Here is a 16,401-nt window from a genome sequence, read left to right as displayed (position 1 = left end):
TGGCAGTAGCATTAGGTGCTTTATTCTGTCTGGAACAGCCTTGAGAGGGCAAACAAAACCTCTGTGCTGTGGCTCTTGTTTCCAAAGGCGCTCTGCAGGCAGGGCTGCCGATGATAGTGGCTTTTTTTTCTTCTGCAAGCCAGAAACGGAGCCCAAAATTTGCCCAAAGGCCATCAGGCTGGGATGAAAACAGGGTGCAGCAACCCAAGGGAATCGGCAGTCCCAGTCCAAGCTCTGCCGGGCTCGGTGGGGATGTAGAAAAGTCTTCTGCTCAACTTGCCGTGGAGCCGTTTGCAGATGTTCAATGGGGATCGTGGGGCTTTCACCAGAAATGGGGAGGAGGTGACGGGAGCGGTAGGGTTTGATTTTTTTGCTACCCGAAAGCAGGGGTAGTAAATGTCTCGGTGATGGGCTGGATGGAGGTTTTCCCCCAGCGGGTTTACTCGCCACCAGCGTGGTCCCCACGGCCTCACGGCAGCACGAGGACGTCCTTCACGGAGCCTGGGCATCCCAAAACGTCTCGGTAGCGGCCGCTGCCTTGGATCCCTACCCCTAGCGCCGTGCAGGCTCGGAGGCTGCAAGGATGACTTGGCAGTGATATATTTACTACAATTACCATCTCTCTTCCCAGAGGAGGAAAAAATAGATGAATAATATGTTTTGAAGGTGTCATGGAGTGAAAGCAAGAGAGGAGCTTGAGCCTGAACTTATGAATAACTTATAGGCTTCCTCCCTTCATGCAGTCACTCCATTTGGGCTTATCTTTCTCACCCGTAGGAGGTGTAATTAAAGGAGCAAAGCCGGGCATCCACGTGCACGGCGGCTGCCTGTGGGCACTCGTCTGTCTGGCTCCGCGCATCCTGTGCACACAAGGGCACGGGAGTGCCGAAATGCTTTTGTATGCAGACGTGGGCTGGGGTATGTGTTGGGGGAATTTGTAAAGCTTAACTCCCCTCAGTCGCTATCCCTCATTAAGAAAAAGTGTATTTAGCACATAATTCATCTTTGATATTTTGGTATAGCCGGTAGCATTGTTCCCTTAGCTCTCTCTCCCCTTGCACTGGTGAAACTAGGAGCAGAAGTAACCTAGGATGGGGAAAGGCTGCAAGAGGAAGAAGCCAAGTCCTGCAACCCTTACTTAAGATTTGGGAGATTTTTTTGTTCAGTCCTTGACACGGCTGGAAATTCCCTTCCTGACCTCGTGCGGCGTGTTAGCCTTTCCAAGTCTTATTTTTCTAGCCATAAAATGAGAAGTAATTTGCTCTTGTCTCAACACCTTTCTCTGCTTTCTCTGTTTTGACTTTACGAGCTCAAGGGAGAGACTGTTTTTTACCGGGTGTACATACAGAGTCTAACATAATGGAACCAGGATCTTATCAAAGGCTTGTGAATGCTATTGTAACGCATATAGTAATTATAGGTATGTATATGTAGGGATGATGAAAAAAATCCAATGAAACATGGCATTTCCCTCTGGAAAAATGTTAGCGGAATAAAACCACGCCTGGGAGTATGTCAGTTCCAGCAAAAAATGTCTATTAAAAATTATGCAGTGCTGTTCAGCAAGGTCACAACGCTCCTTTTAGAGCCAGTTAGAGGTTTCGTTTCAAAGCAGCATGTCACTTTTTTTTTTTTTTTTTTTTTCCCCCTGCAGACTTTTAGCTAAGGTGTTGTATTTTGGTCTTCTGTTCAGATCCGGCATGTAGGGGGGGAGACAGTCATCTAAAATTTTGTGGAAATCTCTGCCAAAATGTGCCTTCTGCAGCTCGATATGCATGGAGGTATGGTATCCCTGTTTAACACCATATATATGTGTGTGATTTCCAATGAATAACTTCTTCCCCCTGTCCCCCTATCTCGGGAGTGCAGCCCTGCTATCTCTATGTTCATATCAGTCCGGCACATAGATATGTATGAGTGTAATGGATATTAGGCATTTATTGCAAGGCATTCTGTTGAACATCACCTGCTGTTCAACATGAAAAGTTGATGTTCCACAAAGCCACAAGCCGAAGGCTCCTTAAGAGCTGTTCTGGTGCATCGGGTAAATATACGTGCTCGGAACAAGCACTGTGTGAATTAATAATGCATAGAGCAAATCTGTAGGAAGAGCAGCTACTGCATAGGGCCGCCTTATAAACTGCTCTCTCTGCTTAGGCAAATAGACAGGGAAGTTGTGTTTTTTAAAGGATAATGGGTAGGTAATAAACCAAACTAACCTAATCAACCGCTTCCAGCTGCTCTAAGCACGGTAGCTGACTTGGCAGCCGGGGTCAAATTCGGAAGCGTTGCGAAAGGTGGTAAAAATTGCTGTGTGGCATCTTGCGTTATTGTAGGTAACTTTTGTGTTGATGGAGTGGTGGGGAAGAAGTGGAGAGGATGAGATGATGTGGTGGTGGTAGGAATCCTTACCAAGGGTGTCTCCATCCAAAATGTATCAGCTGGAGGTTGCTGGGGCAGTGAGAGGTTTGTGCATTGCTCTGTTGAGCGGGAGGAACAGCTCAAGCCCCGACATCGGACTGGGTCTTAAATACCCCAGAGCCTTTCTTTGCTTCCTGAGAAATATCCTGCTGAACCACACGTATGCAGCCTGGGACTGGGTCATTAGTGGTACCATTGCCATGAGCTTTTCCCATCCTAACGAGCTGGGAGGTTGTGCAGGCCACTAGCAGGCTGTAGACTGCTCCTGGTGGTACCATAAAATGGTGGTGGAGAGCTCTGGATCAGCTGGACCTCCTCGAGATCTGTGGTTTGAACTACGACTTGGTAGAGGAAAAGGAAGGAGAGCTGAAAGCGCTCTGCATCAGGCCACGGCTTTCCACCAGCTGCTGGTTTGGCAAGACTTCCATGAAAACTGATGGATGAAAGCAGTGGAGGTCTTGGGGAAAACCCAAGGATGGTGGGATGCATCTCCCTGGTTAGGGACAGCATGACCCTCTGGCTGGCTGGTGGCAGGGACGTGCAGGCATCAAACAGGGCTGTTGGGGACATCCCACCGGAGCTGCCGATCTCTCCCCGGCTGCCAGCTTTTGAAGTGTGGATCATTATCGTTAGACCTGTCGATGGGACTTCAGGAGAGGGGCTGGCGCCTGTGGTTTGTCACCTTTTTTTCAGCAGAATGGCTGGCCCAGATCTGACTTGGAGAGTCTCTGGGTGGCAGCGATAGAGGAGAGAGAGAGAGAAACACAGCTGGATTTTCCAAGAGTTTGCAGCCAAATCGTCTTCTGAATTGCAAAGTGAACAGCTCAGATTTTGGAAGCCTCTGAGGAGGAATAAATACTAAAAGCCAAGATATCTTTTTTTTTTTTTCTTTGTCATTTTTCTGCCTATAATGTTGTTTTAAGGGCCTGTGAGTCACCTCAAGCAGCAAAATAAGACATCCTCACCACCAATGAAAATAATGAATATTTCACAAGATATTATTTATTTAGGTTGTGTCAGATAGGAGTCTCGGGGTTCACTGCCACTAATATTCTCCATATTGGACAAAGGCTGAAAAAAATAAGATTTTTCAGGACCTTGTGTACATAGGCATGTTGGTGTCGTGCTCTGACATCGGGTTGTGGTACGGACAGATGTGGTGGTTTTAGGTACCTTGAGTTGGAGAAAGGTCTACCTCGTTCCCGCTGTTGTGAAATAGGCACCAGAAATTGGCACGCGGTGAGGAGTTTAAGTAACGGGAGCGCGTTCAAACCTAAGCAAGGTGCGAGCGGCCCAGATCCCGCTCATGGCAGGAGATAGTCTTGGTGCGAGGAATTGGACGGGGGGGGGGGGGAAAAAAAACAACAAAAAAAAGGCCTTGATGTGGAATAAAAGTAGATTTCTGCTACAAATTCAAGAGTTATTCCCTATTAAATTTGCTTTTAGAGCAATTTCCCTGCGGGAGTTAGCCCTATAGGAGGAAGAGACTTGTTGGGACAGCGCTGGGGCTCTCCCCCGCGGACAGCAGCCCCCCGAAAGCGGGTGGTAGGAGGGGGAGTCTCCCACCCATCGTCAGGCAGGTGGTGAAACTGAGTCAAGGAGGTGGGGGGGGGGGGAGTGTCACCCCCTTTTCCCCGGTGGGGAAGGGCAGTGCCGGGCTGGGGGGGGCGGGGGACATCTCCGGGCGGGTTGGGGGAAGAGGGGGACGCGGCTCCCCGGTGGGACACACACACACAGCCCCCCCACAGCCCCCCCACAGCCGGTGCGGGGGGGGGGGGGCCCGCAGCCAATGAGTGCGGCGCGGGGGAGGGCTGCGTGCGCGGCCGGCGGCGTGTTGCAGCCGGGCGGCGTGTGCGGGCCGGAGCGGCGGGCACGGCAGCGCCTGTCCCTCGCACCTTGCAACCCCTTCCGACCCCCCCTTCCCCCCCCCCCCTTTTTTTTTTTTTTTTTTGGTTTTTTTTTTCCCTCCCCCCCCCTGCGGTGCTTTTTTTTTTTTTTTTTTTTTTTTTTCCTTCCCCCCCCCCCCTCCCCTCCCCCCCCTCCCCTTTTCCTTGCGCTTTGCTCCGGGAAACGCTGGATTTTAAACCTCTCCCCGCCAGGCAGTGAGTGGGGAAGGAGGGGAGAGAAACGCAGCCCGCGGTGAAACATGGCCCAGGCGAAAATGCACCACCCCGTCTCTTGGGTGATCTTCGCCGGGATGGCCGCTCTCCTCCTCTCCCAAGGTAGGGCCGGGCGGGGATGCTGCGGGGGATGAAGGCGAGGGGTGCGGAGGCCCCACGGCAGCACCCTCGGGGGGGCTGGGGGGGGGGGGGGGGTTGGTGAGGAGCCCCCAGAGCGGGGGCAGAGCTGGGAGAGGGTCCCCAGCCCGCTGCTAAGTTGCGGGAGGCGGGGGGGGGGGGATACGGCATCTCCCAATTCGTGTTCCTTCCCCCCCCCCCCCGGTGCACCGGGCTGTGGGGGAACTTCTCCCATGGCGCAGCACCCCCCGTGCTGATTTTTTTTTTTTTTTTTTTTTTGGGGGGGGGGGGGAAGCTGGTGCCGAACGACTCTGCCATCTCAACTTAGTTCCTGCAGGAGCAATGCATCCAACAGGCTGGGGGCGGGCGGAGATGGGGGGGGGGGGGGGCGGGGCTTCTCTGTGCTGCCCCCCCCCCCCCCCATCTTTGTATTGCCGGACCCGTCTGCAAGGTCGTCCCAAAAACTCGGTGCAGCCCCGGCTCCTGCCTGCCCCCGCCGGGCTGGGGAGTTGGGAAGTCCTTGTCCAACCTGTCCCGGGTGAGCCAGGCTCCCTCCCCCCGGGGGATGGTGCTTCGCGGGGGGGGGGTGTGGGGGGCTATGCAAAAGGAAAAAAAAAAAAAAAAGAGCAAAAAGCAAGGGGAGAAGCGGGGGGGGAAAGGAGGAGGCAGGAGCCAGCCCCATCTGGCCGGGAGCGCCGAGCCTGTCAGCTTGCGTTAGTCTCCTCGCAGCCATCTGGAGGGGCTGTGGGAGCGGGGTTCTCTCCGTGGGAGGAGAGGACGGGGCCTCATCCTGCACCGGGCCGCCTGCGGAGCTGGGGCTGGCGAGGAAAGCCGCTCCCGGGGGCTGCGCTGCACCGTACCCGGGGTGCGCCCAGCTCCATCGCGGATGGTACCCGGGGCTCCGGCCGGGAAGCCCGGGCTTCGCGGGGGATGGAAGGATGGAAGAGCTCCCGGGGGGGGGGGGGGGGGGATGGAGGCACCCTCTTTCTGCACGGGGAAAGGGACGGCAGTCGGCAGCTGGAGCCAGCTACCTCCCTCTGCGCTGCCCCGGTGCCCACCGAGGGTTGGGGACGGGGTTCGGGTACCCGCATGCCCGAATTAGCCCTGCCTGGCCGAGGTGCTCTGCAGCAGGGCTCCGGTGGGGTGCGAAGCCCCTGCCTGCGTGGGGCAGGGGGCTGCTGGGGGCTGGCGTGTGCCGGAGGAGCTGGGGGAGATGGCCAGCCGCCATCTCCGCTCAAAACTTCTCTCTCCTGGGCAGGCTGGGCCCGCTCTTGCGGAGAGCCACCCCTGCCATATCGACCGGCGCGGGCTGCTTAGCATGCACATCACATGCCAAGGCATTTCTCCTCTTCGCCTTCCTCCCTCGCTCCCTCCTCAAGCTCTCCTCTTCTCCCAGGGTTGCCGCTTCCCTCTCGCGCTGCTCGGGATGCTGGCGTCCCCTGCACCCCCGGCTCCCAAGGGGGTTTTCCTGGGAATGGGAGCCCTGGGCCCCTCGGGGAGCCCAGGTGGGGTGGTGGGAGGGCTAGGGGCTCCCCAGGAGGGGGGGCAAAGCCGCCCTTCCCTCCCTTCTTTCTCCTGCCCAGAATTTGTGCTTCGTTTATTTATTTATTTATTTATTTGTAACGCTTGCTTTTTGGCTTCTGACTTGGCTTCCTTGAAATCTTATTCCCTGCCTCTGGTCATCTCTCATGCTTCCTCTCCCTGCTCCCATCAAAGCTTACAGATCAGAAAGTAGTTGGTGGTTTTTTTCCCTCTCTCTTTTTTTTTTTTGTTTGTTTTTTTTTTTTTTTTTTTTTTCATTCTCCTCGGCAGCAGAGCGGTGGGGAGGAATGCGCTGCCTCCCCAAGCAAAAAAAATCTCCCGAGCCTCACTGCCTTGCAGGAGTCTGATGTGGGTGCCAGAGGTCCCTGAGTCACTGCTGGGGTGGAGGAAAGCAGGGAGCCACGTTGCACCGTGGTCGGGGGGGGGACCCAGGGCAGAACCGAGAGGGGCACAATACTGCGCAGGGCAGCCTTTGGCAGCAAAAAGTTTGGGCCTTTTTTGAGCTGGGAGATGTTGGGTGTGCTGGGCTGTCGGAGTCGCCCTGGGAAGTTTTCTTGCATAATTGTATTTAAAAGAGTCATTAAAAAAAATGAAAAAACCACCCAGCAAAAGCAATTTTGCTTTTTAGGAAAAACTTTCTAAGGGGGTTTTGACAAATTGGGGGTCATTCAGCCCCAAAGGTAATACATAGGTATGCATGCATTGCCAAATATCAGCAGTATGGTGCTGCTGCTTCATGAACTCTTCTGATATTCACAATATTTTTTTTAATTTCTAACTTTTCTCTCTCCTTGGTATACAAAAGCGGAGCTGGCTTGCGTTTGAAAATGCGAAAATTATTGTCATAGGAGAAAACTGTGTTTTGCGCAAATCTCCTACAAATAGCTCAAGAGATCTGTGCTGCCCTCTGCAGCAGTTTATCAATACTCCAGGTCATTTACCTATTTACAGCCAAACAAACAATAAGAAAAGCGGTTTGTGAGTATGCTTGAGAGCGGGGCGTGAAGTGGGGTAATTTGTAAGTGCTTAACCATCTGCATTTGTACAAACTTCCATAGGTCCTCCAAGTTTTGCGGTTTCACTGTTGTTTTTTGGAAACGGGAGCTGTTGAGCGTCGCGTCCGTCAGGAAGGAGCTCTCTGAGCCCTGAGATGTCCAGCGTGGTTTTGTGCACGGCAACGCTGCCGTTCCCAAGGGAGCTATTGCCTCCTGGGTCTTGGTGCTAGAGAGCAAGGCCGGGGTGCTTGCTTGGATGCTGCATCTCCATGGGAATGAGATGCAGGTGTCCATCGCATCAGCGCGTGGGCAAGGCAGAGCCGGCCAAAGGTCCGTGGCTTGGGGAAAGGAGCTGGGAAGAGGGAGGCTACGGAGGGTTGGGATAGCCCCGGGCGTCGGGAAATGAGCGGCTGTTTGGCAACACAGCTCTCCTTGTCTTTGCTATATTTTTTCTGCGTGATTTTTCAATAGCGCAAATGAACATCTAAAGCATGTTTAAGGACCCAGCAGCAGCAGCGTTTTCCCTCTTTCCATGTTTCAAAGTAGAGAGATGGTCTCGGGTGTGCCCGGTGTCTCTGACTCGCACCCACCTGGATTTCTTGAGGAAGAGGAGGGCTTGAGCAAAAATCCCACTCCAGCACCTGGGAGTGGAAGAGAGAAGAAAACTCTTCACTCAACCACGCGTAAAAGGATTAACCAGGCTAAAAGGTCATAGAAGATTTAGCTGGGCCTTTAGCATCAGTAAGCCAAGAATTATGGGAATTTGATTTACAAATTAGCATAAAGACCTTATTCTAATAAGCATACAAACTGAAATAGGTATGTAAAATAATAGCATATGTCAACATCATACACGGAGCGTTCCTCATCCGAAAGAATTATTCGCTCTGTCGATGTGGCTGGGTTGCAGATAACTCCCAAACCGAAACACCGGCTACGCTTGTGTGTGATGAAAAGGCTGGATCTGGCCCGGAGACACATCCGCAGGGAGGAGTGGCCGGCTCCTGCCCCTCAGGAAGGGCAGGATTCGGGAGCACCGCGTGGGTCGGGGCTGTGTGTCCCGGGAGGATTTTTTCTCGGTGGAGGCGGGAGGGGAAACCTTCTGGCAGTTCGTGCAAGAAGGTAATTGCGCTAATGAATGTGTATAAGAAAAATTACATGTATCGACATCTTTCCGTGAATACCCGGATTTATTGTTCCCCGGGGAAAATATTGGATGTGACTTCATGGTGGATAATAGTTACCGTGCAGGTCAATAAAATGTGATATTCACCCCAACAGCAGAAAATAGCTATTTAATAGGTAATAACAGTAATAATCAATACCTACATGATTAGATAACCCAGTTATATGTAGTACATAAAAGGAGGGGAATGTGTTCTGGTTACTCAATAGCCTGATTTGGAGCGTTGCTGAACATCTGTCATTCTTGTTGATTTTAACTGAAGCTGTAAGCAGGTATCCAGCACCTCCGAAAATCAGGCCGCCACATGGGATTAATTGGCACATTTTTAAGACTCAGCAGGGTAAATGGGAGCCCAAGCAGACCTTTGCTATTGGAAAGATGCTTTTGAAAGCAGGCTGCGCTGTGCAAAAACGTGGCATGGCACCTAAAATGCCTAACGGGTTGGCACTTGGGATCTCGGTTTGGTCAGTGGCTTTGCTGTGGGTGCTCTGTGCAGCGTTGCACGTGGGGTTTTTCATGGGTGGGGTATCACTGCTTCCCCGGGAGCATCCCTCCACTGATCTGGTCATGCAGCAGCGGGCTGCAGTGGGTTTACAAGGAGTAAACTTGTGGTTGCTCTACGCTGCGTATATGGAGAGTTCTCTATCAAGAGTTGTCATGTGTAATGAGATACCTTAGAGTGCGCTGTGATGGGGAACACGGAGAGAGTTGTCTAGCCCTGTTTACAAGATTTGGCGGTTCTGCGTGCCCTAAAGTTACTTTTTCTTTATCTGTGTAGGCATTTTGACCATCGTAGTAAGCCTGGCTTACGTTTTTTTATCTGTCGTCTTCTTGTGCCAACCACGACTTGTGCACGAGACGAGTGCATTTAATATTGGAAGTGTCTGCTTCATGTATTTTTCTTGCAGCTTTTGCTTAAACATATCCATATTGTGATCCACACCACCCCCCCATTTTATTTTTTTTCCCGTGGGGAAAAAATTGATCAGCTGACAGATCTGGGTCAAGTTAGCAAGCAGGACTTGCTGTTTTCTGTGATAAACCGAGGTGGAGGGGGGAGAGCTCACTAGCTTGCTTCCCAGGCAACTCGCAGTCAGACGGCAAAGGTGGGCTCCAGCCTTCCTCCTCAGCTTGCGAAGCACCACGTGGGGAGTATTTTTCTGGCCATGGGCATCAGAAAAAACCCACCCTTTTTGGCATCTGTCTTTCCTTCTCAAACTTCAATAGTGGCAGGAAAGGGCGAAATGTTCTTTGCTTGTTCCCCAGTTGAAGGGATGCCTTACTAGAGCAGAGCTTTAAAGAGGATAAATACGGTTTTTTTCAGTGTTACCACTCCTTGGATGCGCAGTGGCACATCTCCCGTTAGACTCAGTGGGACCCAAGCACGATCAGTCTCAGATGTTCGTGGCAAAGGCTTGCAGCTGTCTTGGAGCTGCAACTTGGAGTTGAGCTCTTGGTTTCAAATAGGGGCCAAACTGAGCAAGGTGCCAGATTTGGGGATACTGTAGTGGAAGTCCAAGCCCTACTGCTGTCTCCCATCTTCAGCCAGCATCCTGCACCTCTGCACCTGAGTCTTTCCGTGCCTTTACTCCCTTTTATAGGCAAAACCCAAAATTGCACAGGATTAGCTCTTTGTCACTGCATCCCAGCTGGGGCATCCGAATCCCAGGGGCCACCAGCCCTTTTGCGGGTGCTGGTGCATCCTCCAGGCATCGCACACGCCGTGCTCCCAGCACGTTTGGAGCTGTGGCTGCTAGCCTGGAGGAGCTAGCCACCTCCCTCTTCCTTACCGAGGCACGCACCTTGCTCTTGGTTAATAATAAATCAGAGGTGCTGCCGTCGCCGTGCTCTGTTATCTCCCGCCAAGAAGGATATCATGGATTTTTGATGCGCTTACAGTTAATATGTCCAATGCTGAAAGCTGTTGTAAATTAATTGACCCCTTGACCCCCTTGTCCTGTTGACTGTTCCCACTAAAGACAGTGTTCGGTTCTTGGCATCCTCCACCCACCCCCGGCTTTCCCTTCCTCTGATTCCTCCAGCTCTCGCATGCTTCGCTTACTAATCAGGGGGAGCCGAAAAAGGCCCTCTGAGCAGGGCTTCACGCAGCCGAGGAGCCGCGGCTCCAAAATGCTTTGTAGCAGCCGTGCGGGGAAGCCAGGATCCCGGGGACCCGGCGTGCATAAATTACTGGTGGTTGGAGCATTCCCTTTAAAGCACTGGGGAGGCGGTGATGGAAGCTGGCACGGCATCCTCTGCCTTCCCACGGGGACGAGGACAGAGCGACGTAGCTGCTGCCGGGCTAAAAAGTCACAGTGCAGCGGCGAGGACCTTCTGGAGGTGGGGGGACCCCAGCATCAGCGGGGTGCAAGGGTGCTCAGCACCTCGCTTGAGGGCACCTCTGTCCACCTAGGGAGCTACGGCTCGCGCCAAGCGCTCGCTTTTGGAGCTGCGGTGGATCTGGCTTGCAGGGAGGATGGGAGCGGGTTGCTCGGCAGGGGTTTGGTGGGAAGGAGGAGAAGAAGATGCTATGAGCCTGGAGGTCCTGGACCGGGGGGGTGCGTCCCGAGTTCGCGTCCTTTGCTCATCCTGCGGCGATTCTGGCTTTGTTGCGTGGTCTTTCCCCTTCATCGCTTGGCCACGCGCTCCGTAAGGATGCTAGCCGTCTTTCTCCTCTTGTGTCTGGTCGAGCTACTGTGGATTTGCCTTGAAAACGGGGACTTTCCCCCGCTGTGTAATTGTACATCGCTGAGCACAGGGAAACCCTGATTTAGCTTGGAAAGGAGCTTTCTGACACTCAGCTCGGGCGGCCGGTTCGCATCCTCCCGTGACTCGCGATGGGAGACAGCAGCTGCTAAGAAGTAGGAAATGCCACAGGAAATTGCGTAATATTAGAAACGAAGCAGAGTGGGCTTTATTATTTATTCCAAAACGGAATAAACCAGAATAATTGCGAATTCCCAGTGAAAGTAAATTCTGGGAAAAATAGGGATTGATTTGGAAGTATTTTTGTTCTGATTTGGAGCTTACAGAAGCTTTATGTACGAAGTTGTGAAGTGATTTCAAACAAAAAAAAAAAAAGAGATCCGAAGGCTGCATTCCAGCAGTATCAAAAGAGCCTGGAGTCTCGAGCCTTGTTACGTTTTTTTAGTGTTATTTCTACAAAACAGATCCTCTGCTAATGTTTTGATTTTGCCAGAAACGGCATTCTTGATTTAAAGAACTGGTTTGAAAGCCAAATCTGACCCGCCTCATTGGAAGCGTGACAAGCACTTGAAGCAAAGCAAGGTTCATTAATACTGTAATATTATCTCGCCGTTTAAGTGGGTATTTTCCCCCCCTCTTGTAGGGGTTATCAGATGAATAGCACTAAGTTCCTGGGTTGGCTTGGTTGTTTTCTAGCTTTTATTCCCTTTCTGCCGGACAGATGGTATTTATAGATCAGAGGGTGCCTGCGTTAGACTTTTTTTCGCAAAGTCAATCCCCAAAGCCGGCACCGGGGTTTTTGATAGCGGGCCAAGGCATGGGAGAGCGGCAGGGCTGGCTGGCAAGAGGTGAGTTGGATTTAGCGTGAGTGACATCTCTCTTAATAAGCCGTTTCTGGAACAAGGCTGGCGAGGAGCAGGATCCATTAGAGGCCGGAGTAGTGGCGAAGCCAAAACCGCGTGGTCATTGAAGACGACATTTAAAAAATTGTATTATTTATTGTTTACCTTTTGTGCCACTTTTCTGCATGTCAGCGCTTCCCATTGTACGTTTGGGGCTTCAAAACCTGATGTACCATTAGCAGCCAGCTCCAAAGCCCCCAAATAATGCATAAACTATGATTATTCCTTCTGATCCACTTGTGTTTATGTAAATGGCTGGAAAAGCGGTTTTCAGCTTATTTCAGAAGCTTAAGGGATTCATACCAAGCCTATTATTGAAAAATCAGAAAGTGAAAAGCAACTTCTGAGACAAGGAATTAGCAACTCAATGGCAGCGTGCGTACCGCTGGCTGTACGGGATCTGGCTGTATCACAGACGGGAATTCCCTCGGGATTCAAAAATCAAACCACATGGCAACAGGTTGTCGGGCTTTGCGGGGAGGGGGGACTCGAAGGAGTTTTTGCAGTTCGTCCCGGGTGCGAGGCTGGAGAGGGAGCCGGGGTGCAAACCAGCAGTGGTGCTTGGTGGTCGGGTTTTTTGGCTGATGGTGTGCGAGGAGCATCGCTGGCTGCAAAAGCCACCAGCCGCTTGGCTGGTAACCCCAGCTCTGTATCCCTTGCGTGCACGGGTGCACACCGGGAAGGGGCGAGCACCCCTATGTCCCCGGCGTGGCTGTCCCCGCCGTGTGTGAGCCTTTTTCCTCTGTCCCAGGAGAGATGGGAAGAGATGCAAATCCTCCTTGGGGCACCGGCCCCTTCCAGCCAGCCCCACAGCATCTCATCCCTCCTCTGCTGCTTTTTTTTTTTTTTTTCCCTGGCTTGGTCCCTTTCCCCCTTCCTTATGTTAATTTCCCACCTGAGCACCAAGTACTTTATAAATAGCAAATCTGAAATGAATTTCCTAGCAGCAATCATTATCTCCCTCGACAGCCATTAAACATTCACACAAGCAGAGCAAAATGACAAAGGGGATTGATTTTTACAGTATGTTGGGGGGAGGTAGGAGAAAGGAAATATGTTGACAAGGCTTTTTTTTTCCCTCCACTCTCCCCTCCCTTCCAGATCCTCTATCTTGAGGAATTTAAAATCACCCAGTGACTTCTTTTTGAGATCGGGTTGGAAGGGGGTGGTAGAGTGCAAAGTTGGAAATAAATAAAAATAAATTTAAAAAAAAAAAAAAAAAAAAAAAAGCCCTATTCCTTTCTTCTTCAGGCCCTGCAAGCCTCGCTCCAATCTGTCGGCTGTGTGCGACTGGTAAACATGAAGTTAGTTACGCAGCCCCGGCTGTTGAGATGAATATGTCAGAGTTAATGCCTCCGAAGATGGAGGGGTGGGTTGGAGGGGATGGGGGGGGGCCAATCTCCGCAGCCTTCTCAGCAGAATAAATGTGTTGATGCAATAGTTGGGAGCCGGCGAGCTGCTGCCGTATGAGGCACTGTAGCTGAAAATTTAACTTTGATTTCAATTTTCATATTTGTCAGCAATAATTAGATTCAAGAAAGGTTTTTGCCGCTGTTCTAAAATACTAATAAGTAGGAGCCTTTGTAGTACGGCTAATGGAGTCTTTTTTTTCCTAGTGGGCTAGAAAAATTCCATTAAAGGGAAAAGTCATACTATATTACCATGCTTCAACATGCATTGACTTTGCTGCCACAGGAATATCTGCACTGGGAGACAGCGGTCCTTGCTCCGAACTGCACGGGCGATGCCCAGGAATGGGGCCGGTGTCCCACGGTTGCGATCTGATGGGTCTTCCCGGGGAGCGGGGAGGGCTGGAGGAGACCCCTCCATGCCTGGCTGGGGCGGGGGGTGATGCTTTTCGGGGTGGCTGGAGGCTTTCGAAGCGCTCGTGAGATGATATTGCAGTGGTAGCCTGGCTCTCCTCCAGCTCGCTCGCTTTGGCAGTTGTTTTTTTGGTGTTGCAAATTCCCGTGGGGTTTAAAGCCTTAGATCAATTAGGGGTCTCCCCTTGTTGGCCCTGCCAAAGGCAGAAAGCCCCTTCTCCCCCTCTCCACCCTGCCGCGTGGGTTTCCTTGGCGGCATGTGCCAGGTTTTATCCCAGAGCAATGCCAGAAAGGAAAGTGATATTAAATTTGCTGGCGATATGCACGGCAAATGGGGGAGGCTCTAAGTTGTGTCATTCTCAAGTTACTTCAGCCTATTAAGCAAACAAAAGCACTTGTGGAGTGAGAAATGGAAATGGCCAACGCGGCCCGATTAATCCTGGATGTACAATTCCATTAATAAGCCAGCTTTTAATAGGTGGCTCTTTCCAGGAGCTGCTGAGACTAAGAATTGATGTATTCACTATAATTGTATTGCAACTAATAGGATAGGAAGCAAATTGTATGGAGAACCTGTTCCTTCGCCACTGTTTTCCAATCAGTTGAAATAATGCTTCCCCCTGGAAGAGCCCAGCAAGGTAATGATACTTAAATCTAAATAGAAACAGGAATATTTTTAATTTCGGCGGAGGGGATTTTGGCTCGTGCTTCTGCTTCCCCATAGAGCGGGCAGAAGCCGAAACAGCAGTTTGCAAAAGTGCCGGAGGAAATAGAGATCCCAATCCCAATGGAAATGCCCCATGGCTACTGGGCCAGCTCTCTTGGCTGGGCGATGGGATGCGGCTGCTGATGCAGAGAGCGATACCAGGTCTGGGAGCCTTCAGCCTCCCTCTTGAGAGCTGAGGCGGGGGGGGTTTCTGGGTGCCTGGGTACGGGGCTGCCCCCCTGGCATCTCACCCGGAGCCTTTTGTTCTTTTCCTTGGCAGCGAGAGGGGCCTTCACCCTCTGCCGTCGATGCTGTTTGCTGGGAGAGCTCATTAATGAGCCTGAGGTCCTCACTCCTTTCATCCGCTGTATTTATTCAGCCCCACGATCCCAGGGCACTGACAGTTTGCTGATACTCTCTTTGCAATGAATTCTGTTTTCATACCCCTGCAAAAACTCACCTCCTGCCTTGTGGAGCAAAGGTACCTTTGTGGCTGCGACTCTGGGTCCCCGTGGTATTCAGAGAAGGATTTGGGCTTTTATCGGTGAGCATCTCTCCAAGGGCTCTCGCAGGAGCAAGCGCAGCTGCCGGCAGCACGGCGATGCCGTTGGTACGGCGCTGCAAATCCCAGGCAGGCTGGGTGGATCAGCACATCCGAGGTAATGCACGGCAGTGCCCCGGGATGCAGATTTCCATAATATCAGTGCAATTGTGGAATAATGCACGTTAGAGCAGAGGAAACATCAACCCGTTTCCATAACCAAGATCTGACTGATTCAGAATCCAGGCAGCCCCTGATTATTGCAGCCATCCCTTTGCTAATGGGCTGTGGAATTTGGAGAAGTTTGCAGCCACTTTTTGTCTGTTCGTCACTGCTGGCCACTGGTTCGGGGTTGTTTGTTTTTCACTCTTTCTCCCTATTTGTATGCATGCTCTGACCCTTCTTTGGTAGCAGGCTAGAGAGTAAATATAAAGGGGAGGGAAAGAAAAGGGAAAAAAAAAAAAAAAAAAAGCCAAGGCACAGTTCAGCTGAAATCCCTGAGGAAACAGATGTGATTGCCTTACAGAAATGGCTCCAATAAGGCCAGAAAGGAATATTGCTTTTATAGCTTTTGGGATATAAAACATTTAGAAAATGTGATTGACTGGCAGGGCCTAATTTATCATTTACCCATTTCTCTCTCCCTTTCTCCATCCTCATATCCACCCAAACACAGAAGTATGTTCTGATGGACTCATTTCCACTTTTTTGCTTTCCGTCTCTCTCCCGCACATAACGGCCATGCAAACCCGTGTTTCGTTGCACGCCGAGCCGTGTGCGTGCACACGCGGGCACGTGTTCCCCTGTGCTCCTGACTCCTTGTCCCTCTGCCTGTGTCATGGATTTATCATCATTCTGCTAAGCACTCAAACTCCTGTGGCTATTTATAATTAATGCTCAGAAACCTGCCAATCCATTTAATGACACTAGGAGGTCATGGCCTCCCTTATAGCTTCCCATTAATCATCATTAGAACAGTTCTGGGTTTTTTACATTCTTTTTAAATGTTAATTCACCTTTATAATGCTCCTTTCAGCTCTGACTGTAAGGGGAGACTCTGTAGTGACTCCAGACTGTCTTGCAAGTGTGCGCAGGTGAAAGGCGCAGTGGGACAATTGCAGTTGATAAAGTCTCTTGGATGTCTCCCGCTGGAATGAATTACACTCACAAACTCTGCGAGATGGGATTTCTTCACTGCCCTCTGCTGCCTGCTCCTCGCAGCGATGCTGGCACAGCTCCCTCCCTCCCGGCTCCATCTCTCGGGTATCGCCGAGCCCCTTGCGATCGCTCCCTACTTCCAGAGACCCACGTACCACTGGGAACCACGCAGCAAGCAGTTCCC

At 51.5% G+C, this 16,401-nt stretch overlaps 1 protein-coding gene across 1 annotated transcript in view; it reads left to right on the top strand.

Moving 5' to 3' along the window:
* Positions 1 to 4,446: 4,446 nt before the first annotated feature.
* Positions 4,447 to 16,401, top strand: part of LOC115344448 (protein CEPU-1) — a 352,367-nt gene continuing 340,412 nt past the window's right edge. Inside the window, exon 1 of the mRNA XM_030021741.1 lies at positions 4,447 to 4,643. Within this exon, the coding sequence (XP_029877601.1) occupies positions 4,568 to 4,643 (76 nt within the window). The 5' untranslated portion in view covers positions 4,447 to 4,567. The remainder of the gene's footprint in view (positions 4,644 to 16,401) is intronic.

Source organism: Aquila chrysaetos, chromosome 8 (genome assembly GCF_900496995.4).
Source record: "Aquila chrysaetos chrysaetos chromosome 8, bAquChr1.4, whole genome shotgun sequence".
Classification (NCBI taxonomy): Eukaryota; Metazoa; Chordata; class Aves; order Accipitriformes; family Accipitridae; genus Aquila; species Aquila chrysaetos.
Note: the sequence above shows the minus strand (reverse complement) of the source record. Positions and strands in the feature narration are given on the sequence as shown.